The sequence below is a fragment of the Triticum aestivum genome, chromosome 7D (assembly GCF_018294505.1).
Source record: "Triticum aestivum cultivar Chinese Spring chromosome 7D, IWGSC CS RefSeq v2.1, whole genome shotgun sequence".
NCBI lineage: Eukaryota > Viridiplantae > Streptophyta > Magnoliopsida > Poales > Poaceae > Triticum > Triticum aestivum.
The window spans coordinates 512,508,828-512,517,261 of record NC_057814.1 but is presented as its reverse complement, the minus strand read 5'-3'; the positions used below and the strand labels follow the sequence as shown (position 1 = coordinate 512,517,261).

Genomic DNA, 8,434 nt, shown 5'->3' with positions numbered 1-8,434 from the left:
CCCCACGCCCGGGATACCCCCTCCCCCGAATCCGGACGGGACTCCACCCTCGCGCCGAACCCCACCCAGCCACTGATGCGCGGGCCCGCCAGGATACGTGACCCACGTGCAGTCACACGTGTGGCGGTTCCTCGCGTGCGTCCGGCGGCGAGCGTCGCGGCGCCGGTTCGGCTTCAAATACCCGACCTCTCCTCCTTCTCCGGTTCCTTCCCTGGTACCCACAACACCACTTCCGAAATCCTCAAAACTCCTTCCACCGCCGCTGCTCCCCTTCTTCCCCTCTCGGTTCGAAGCACCAGGGTGGGTAGGGTTCCTCTCGAGGGGCTAGGGTTTTTTCGACCGCGGCGATGGCGGAGGGGTTCGCGGAGGAGGGCCGCCGGGGCGAGGAGCCGGAGTCGGTGACCCCGGCGGCGGCGGCTGGGTCCCAGGGGCTCGAGGACAGCCGGCTGCTGCGGTCGCGGTACCTCGCCGTCAAGAGCCAGATCAACGGTACGGGGGGCCACCCTGCGAGCCCGCGCCGGCGGTGGCGACGCTTTCGCCTTGCTGTTTTGGGGAGTTTTTCTGTGCCGTTTTACAGTTTAGCCCGTGGTTTAATGTGCTGTGCTTCCTGCAGACGAGAAGGATGAAATGGCGAGTGCGGACTCCGTCAAGTTCCAGTCCGTCATTTCGCAGGTGGAGAGCCTGCACGTACATGGTATGGATGACCGCTCACGCTCGCCATTTTTTTTTAATTTTGCTTCAGTAGTTTGGACGAGGCGTAATGCGTGGTCATGTGAAGTTTCATGCCTTTTTTAGCCGCCTGCGGGGTCTGCTGATTACAATTTAGTTGCTGTATCTGTGCTGCTCCGCTACTCTGTGTTTGCTCCCCTGATAAACATGGACAAGTTTTTGCCTTAGGGAACGCATGTTTGACATTTGAATCCAATAAATTGATAATGCAGAATATTTACTGCTCTGTTGCACTTTTGCTGTCGGCTAATGCTACTTACTACAAAATGAAAACTGATCAGTTGCGCCTCTCTGCTGCAGTTCATAAGCCCAGGGAGCAGGTAGCTGATGCAGAGGCATTGCTGGACATTGCCAGCAGTTTGGCAGCATCTGTAAGGTCCCAGTCAGCACTAGGAATCACGCCTTCTCATTTAGTTGCCGCACTCCTCAACAAGTTTGGGACACAAGGAGATGCCGATGGTGAGGGTGCCTCGTTGAGATGGTCTGCTGTTGGGCTTGCTGCGTCTCATGTCTTCATGGCTGTGCCTGGATGCTGCACCATGTAAGGCATCGGATCATTTATCTGATATTTTTTCCATTGATGTCTGCCTTCCAAATTTCAACTGACTAACCATGTATGGCTACTATTCTGACAGGTTTGGTCCCATGACGACAGAAGTGAAGCCACGGAGAACACATACCATTAGAAAAAGGACTGCAAGGCCGAGTAGAAACGATCGCCCTGAACAGGTGTGTATCATCTAGATGCTTTAATAACAAACAGGGTCATCTATGTTTTCTGTTTGGTGCTTGAAACATGAAACCTATACTCTATTGCAGTTGATATTGACTAAATTGCTGCACTTAGACATATTTACTGTAGAAGTATACTCTTCTTTGATGATTTATGGTGGGGTTTATACTATTGTAAACTCCTATATATCCACATTGATGTATATAGTTGAATTGAATAATTGAGCGGTATTTGGGCATGTTTTCTTAAACTTAATTGCTTTGTTCTCCTTTCCATTGCAATATGCAATTTTAGTGTAATTGCATGATGCTTACTTTTTTCATTTTGTTAAGACAAGTGGCAGGTTCACACTTCATTGGCTATTCATTACCTAATTAATCTTAGTGTAAATATATAAATGTTACATTGCCTAGCAGTCAGTGTGGTTACTGTTCCAACTATCACAAACCTTCTACATTGCACTTGTTGATCTTTTGTGATGGAGGTGGTGGTTGTAACTTATGTCACAGCAGCATTCTGCTATATTTCACACAGTGAGCCTTTTTTTTTTAACATGTTACCATCAGTAGTAATTGCCTTTAACTATCAAGTTCGTTTAGCTCATTATTTTGTAAAACGGATGTTTGGCCATCTTCATTTTGTACTCTGTTATACCAAGACCAGTTGTTGCAAGCAGTTTGCCTCTGGTCACATGAATAATCTCTTGGTTCTGTTATAGCTGTATCTAAGTGCAAGTAGTCTATGTTTGGCTCATCTAATTGAATCTGCTTGCTGGCCCAATTATCAAATTCATTTAGCTCATTATTTGTAAATGGGTGTTTGGCAAGATGAGTTTGTGTTTAATTTTGTATTCTGTTATCCCAAGATCAGTTTGTGATTTTCATTTTGTATTCTGTCATCTCATGATCAGTTTTGGCAAGATCAACTTCTAATAACATGTTGACCTAATCTGTCTTATTATGCAGCTTGCTGATCCAGAGACAACGACTGATACAGACAGGAACATGGCTGCTCTGTTTAATGTTCTGAGGAAGAAGAAAAAAGCAAGGCTCGAAAACCTTGTTTTGAACAGAACGTCCTTTGCCCAAACGGTGGAGAACATATTTGCCTTGTCATTCCTAGTTAAAGACGGCAGAGTGGAAATGAATGTGAATGACGATGGGCATCATATCCTCTGTAAGGGCCTTGTTGCTTTGTTGCTCTTTTGTTGGTGTCCTATCATGTATATCCTGTTGTGTATCTGATAATATTCTATCAACTGGAACAGCTCCAAGAAATGCACCTGCAGCTGGTGCAATTGCCTCAGGAGAAGTGAAATACAACCATTTTGTCTTCAGATATGATTTTAAAGACTGGCAGGTACTATCTCCATCACTGAATGCCATTTTCACAATTAAATGCTGAGCATGTACTGTTTATATCATCTTTTAGGGAGGTTGTGTAAGATATTGCATTTTTCATTATTATTACAAGTCTTAAAGTTTTATCAAACACACGGGACCAGTACGTAAGACAAATGTGTGGCAGCATGGTGTGAATTAAATGCTCATCATTTTTTATGGAAGCTGTGCAATAATCATACAGTTTTCACCATTATCACACAAACCAAACGTATTCCTGCTGGGAATGTCAATTTACATTGCTAACCCATGTACTTGCCACACACTCCGATCTAATCAATCTGTTTTACATTTGCTCGTAGCTCATGAAAGGGATCGTCGTGGAGGGGGAAGAACTGATGGCGCACAGGCCGCCTTCTCTCAGCACGTCTGGAGGAAATACCCAGGCGGAGATGCCTTCTCGCAGCACGCCTGGAGTAAATAACCAGGGGGAGGTGCCGGCACGTGGCACGCCTGGAGGCAACGAGGAACCCATGACGCCTGCGCATGGCATGTCCGGGGGAAACAACGAGCCTGAGATGCACGCGCACACAACTTCAATCAGGAAGCACTGCAGGAACCGGGGCCTGGTCACACAAGCGCGGCAAGACGAGACGACAGCCATGGACAATACGCAGGATGAGGCGATCCGCACGGTGGTCAAGCGGGAGGACATGGAGATGGCCAAGGACAGGCAGGAGATGGTCCAGACGTACAAGCGCAAGCGATCTGATCGCCATCCACCCGCCGGCGGCCACCGTGCACATGCGTCTTGGGGTTCCTTTGGCGTCGGTAAAGAGTTTACCCGGCTGACCTAGCTCTAGCTCTAGCTTTATCCGACTGACCTAGCTCTAGCTTTTGAGAGGAGGACTTTTGTAGGGGTGGGCAAGTCCAGATGTATGATTTGGATGCTGTGTAAAGTAGTCTGAGTTAGAGAAATGTTGATCAGTGTTATGAGTTTGCAGCGTTGGTTTACTGCTGCATTTTTAAGCAGTTATCTTGAGCTACCTGGCTTGTTATATAGCTTTTATGCTTTCAGCTGCTTGATCATACTAATCCCAAACTGACCAAGAACATCCAGTGAAAGATATACTTGTACTAGAGCAAGCCGCAATTATCACTCGTCTGGACAAAAGGGAACAATTTACGCCATGGCAAGAACCCAATTGGGTTCAGCAACTTGCTCTCTGGTGGCACCACGTTCGGGTGAGGCGAACAGAATGTTGGAGGCATCCAGTTCCAGGCAACTGTTAGGGTTGTCGATTCTTTTGATTCATCCATTAAGTCTTCTTAAACGACATTGGATGGTGACTGGACGCTGTGGCTAGATGATGCTCCGGATCAACAATCTTATTGTATCCAAACCGAATGTAATAGTAGCTCTGTTCATTGTCAAAATTTAAAGGAAAAAGGAAGGGGGTGAAAGATAATAAAATTTCGGCTTACTCTAAATACCAATAATGTTCGGTCCCAGACTGACCAAGAACATCACACGAAAGATACTCAAGTTCGGCTTGATTCTATAACTCTCCAGAAATAGAATCGCTAAATTTGCCATATTAAAATGCCTTAGAAACAGTACAAAAATTGGATGCGGAGCAGAGAGAGAAAAAAGACGGCAATACACTAAGCCTATAATAAATCTCAAAAGCAAATCCATTCTCGGATATCTATCAGTTACAGCGAGCTGATCACACCGAAGCCATGACAGTATCTCCCAATCAATCAACAACAGGCTTATGCAACTCAACATGACCATGGGTGAATGGCCTCGGATTTGGAGCTCAGGCTTTGCTAATCACTATTAATCATGAAAAGCCATAAAAAAAAAGCATCTCTCAAGCCGCAGCCGACTTGCGCAGTTCACTCTCACCATGGGCGAAGTGGCATCTGTCTCCAAATGTGCAAGAGCCTTTGTTGAAGTTGTCGCACAGCTTGGTCTTGAAGTTGCTTCCCCCACCACCACCCGCAGGCCCCCTCCCTGGGTTCTTTGCTTGAGGAGGGGCGTTGCCACCAATGCGGAGAATCAGCTCTTTCACCATTGCACTGGCATGGTTGACCTGATCAAACGACCCCTCGAGCTCAATGTTTTTATGGTTGGGGTCTGCCTCATTATCCCGTATGGCCAGCTTGGCCCCAGTCATTCTGGATATGTGCTTTGTGTTGACTCCACCCTTCCCAATAATGGCGCCGGCAAGGGATGCATCAACACTGATCTTGGCTGTGGCCGATGCGCCAAAGGTTGAGGGAGGAACCATGTCTGGGCCAGGCATCGGTGGGGGCTGGAAGTGGCCATTGGGTCTTGGTCCCATTGGAGGTGCCATTGAGTTGTTCAACAGCATGGGCTTTCCGAGCTCCCTCTCTCCATGAGCAAAATGACACTTGTTCCCCCATTTACAACCTTCTGCTGTGTTAAACTTGTTACACAAGCGAGTCTTCAAGCTGGGTGTAGGTGGCCCATCAGGAACACCAGGTCCCATGGGCATTCTTCCTTGAGGAGCTGAAACAGCTGGACCACCCAAGTTGGTCATCTTTGAAACAGCCTGGTGACCTCCAGGGAAGTTATGGAGAAAATGGCAACTTGAACCAAAGGGACAACCAGCAGTGCTGCACACAGAGAGTATCACATAAGCAAGCGAACTTACACAACAATCTAAACTCTTAACACGACTGATGATTTATAATGCAGCCAATACTGATGAAAAAAGATCATGATCTATTTAGTTGAACAAGATGACAGCATTATTATTAACTAATGAGAGGCATCTGGTGAATGAAAAGAACCAAACATTATCAGTACTATGGGGACACTTAGATTCTACTTTTGATGTGTAGTGTACAGACGACACTTAGATTCTACTTCTGATGTGTAGTGTACAGACGACACTTAGATCCTACGTTTGATGTGTACACACATTATCACTACTATGTGGACAACCACAGATGCTTCATCATATATTTACTACAGTCAATTTTTATGTCATAAATATATAGAACATCAAAATAGCAGAGTGCATTTTAGAGTAATGTTGTAGTTTCTCAATAAGAAGTGTTTTCAATTTTATCTTCCAATATTGTTGTGAGCTATTCTACTTCCATGATACCTGATTACCTCTACATAATGAACACACTTTGTAAATTATAACAAAACCAAAGAGAGCTTAACATCATAAACTGGAAATTATAAATATATAAAATAAAAATATCTTTGCAAGTAGGTATGGCATTGGAACTAGATAGTCGGAACATCAATGACTGATACTGGATTATCAACAATCTAGATGAAATAATTTCACGATGAACACTCAATTGCTCCCCATTAACATGTTCAATCTTCTTATCTTGGTTTCTGCAGGTGAATCTGTGCCATTGTGTTACTGACTGATTTTCCATCTGAAAGCAAGTTACATGTCCTTATAATTCTTGTTGCATTCTTCCAATTTTCACAACGATATACACACCGGCTGTACTAATTTTACTCCACTGGATATTCATTCTTAAGCATGAATTAGATGAGGAACCTGTAGTAGAACCTTGCTTGACCCATTCGTTAGCATCAATAACAATTTTTAGCAACATAGCAGAATTTTAATGAAAAATAACAGCAAACTGCGTAATAATAATGATAGATGTTACCAGGTGGGAGTGGATTTTAGGTTGGATTATAACCTGAAAAATTTGGTGCATGGCTTCGATTTGCTTCCTACACCCGTTTGAACCGACTCCGATTCTGCTACACCAAATTTATTACTTCCACCAGTTAATACCGTGTTGATTTTACTAAAATCTTGGCACTTGTAAGAAAACATATACTAATAATTTAATAGCACAGAGCATATTGTAATAAAAATTCAATGCTGGAATTAACTCCAGTACCCCAAGCAGATGTATGCCAACGATTTAAATTAGGAGTATCCGTGCTATATTTCTGCTTTGAGCACTGGATGCCAACGTCAGCGTGGCTTGTAATTAACACAACAGAACATTTAAGAGAGGATCGTCTCTACCAGAATAATAGCCCAGATCCTGCTAATAATTTGCCCCGACCCCCTCCCCCGGGAAAAAGCAAACGAATCACATCTCCAGATCTTTGGAAGCAAAAAAAAAAAACAAAAAAAAAAACCAAATCCCTGCAAGAATCTATTACGGCAGCAACCGGAAGCCCCTTCAATACAGACCGCGGAAATTTCAGGCTGGCTACAAGCTCCTAACAGACCCCAATCTTCCCCATCGCATCCACCAACCAAAACCCGGCTTCTCGCCACGACGCCACCCACGCAACTTAGCGGACTAGCGCTTCCCAGATCCGGCAGAGGGACGGGAACGAAAACCCTAAGGGAGCCCCTCGGGAGCAGGGACAACGAAACCAGAAACCAGGCCATGCGACGACGAGGCTGCTCACCTCTGGCGCGCTTGACGGCGGCGCCGCCGTTGGCGCCCTCCGGCACGGCCCTCTTGCGGCCCGCGTCCATGGCGAGCTCGGGGGAAGGGCGAGGCGGGGTCGACGTCGGCGGCGGCGGCGGCGGCGCGTGGAACCCTAGGCTAGGGTTTCTCTCTCGCGGGGGCTGGGGCGGCGTCGGTAGAAACAGACAGAGAGGAGGAGGCAGCACGGGGCCTCACAACCGGAGAAGATGGGGTGCGCGCTGGCTGGGGCAAAGGTTTAGTTAGGCACGTGGCGTTTTTAACGGTGCGCTCTGGTAAAGGAGTGAATTGCAAAAAACCATCACATTTGAAATTATGTTTTGGAATTGCCACCACATTTCTTGGCCGCCTAAAAAATCTACCGTTTTCCTTGCTAAAATTCTCAATAAACACTAATGACCGGTTTGAAGTGATTAATCTGATTTCTGACATGTTGGGCCCGTAGGTCAAGTCCACCTGCCACACATGTTAGCACTGTTTGCGTTGACTATGAAAAAAATGCCCCGCGACCACGCCCCACCTTCTCTCGCGCATGGCCGGCGGCTCCCCGCATCCTCTACCTCATGGACGGCGCCGCCCCACTACCTCCTTTTCCAGCGCCGCCCCACCTCCTTGCTCTCCTATCAAGCCATCCACCTTCCTCCATCTCTTCTCCCTCCCACCGCCGCCGCGCATCCCGCCCTACACGGCTACACCACCCCACGCTGGATTCGGTGGCTCCCGTGACGCGGCCCCTCCCCTTCCTGTCCCGGCGAGCTCTGCCGCCCTCCTCTGGTGCGCGGCGAGGCGGTCGGCTGCTCACTAGGCCATGCCACTTCCTACCCCTATGCCGTTGTTCAGAGCAGCTCGATGCATGGGACGGCGCCGGACAGGCTGCCAGAGCAGCGCACGCGAGCTTCCGGACGAGGACAACCAGTTGTCGTCGCGCGCAAGCTGTCGGCGGCCGCCCTGCCTGCCGTCGGGCGGCTGCTCGGGACAACTTGCACGGAGGCGGCGGCCGTGCAGCTTCGGAATGGCTTGCCAGGCGGTGCGAGACGGCCTACATGGAGGCAGCGGCCATGCGGCTCGGGGACAGCACCCTCCTCGGTGCGGCGGTAGCTGGCCGGCCATGCAGCGGCGCGAGCTTGAGGGCGGCGACAGCGTTGGATGCACCCAAGTTGTTTGATGGAAA

General features: G+C 47.7%; 2 protein-coding genes across 3 annotated transcripts; one reads left to right on the top strand and one right to left on the bottom strand.

Annotated features, from left to right (window-relative positions):
- The first annotated feature begins 221 nt into the window (after nt 1-221).
- On the top strand, nt 222-3,801 carry LOC123168924 (non-structural maintenance of chromosomes element 4 homolog A). The gene is made up of 7 exons (XM_044586788.1): nt 222-489; nt 614-694; nt 1,030-1,270; nt 1,365-1,458; nt 2,428-2,638; nt 2,730-2,821; nt 3,165-3,801. The coding sequence occupies exons 1-7, from the start codon at nt 348-350 to the stop codon at nt 3,657-3,659; spliced, it is 1,356 nt and encodes a 451-aa protein (XP_044442723.1). The 5' UTR covers nt 222-347; the 3' UTR covers nt 3,660-3,801.
- Nucleotides 3,802-4,341: 540 nt separating this feature from the next.
- Nucleotides 4,342-7,493, bottom strand: LOC123165017 (zinc finger CCCH domain-containing protein 44). Of its 2 annotated transcripts, none has more exons than XM_044582647.1 (3): nt 7,244-7,493; nt 6,511-6,571; nt 4,342-5,448 (listed from the first exon to the last, which is right to left on the bottom strand). In XM_044582647.1, exons 1-3 carry the CDS (start codon nt 7,311-7,313, stop codon nt 4,680-4,682), a joined length of 900 nt encoding a protein of 299 aa, XP_044438582.1. In that variant the 5' UTR covers nt 7,314-7,493; the 3' UTR covers nt 4,342-4,679. The 2 variants fall into 2 exon arrangements, with proteins under 2 accessions (XP_044438582.1, XP_044438581.1); XM_044582646.1 differs by having other exon boundaries at nt 6,511-6,574; nt 7,244-7,492.
- Nucleotides 7,494-8,434: the final 941 nt, after the last annotated feature.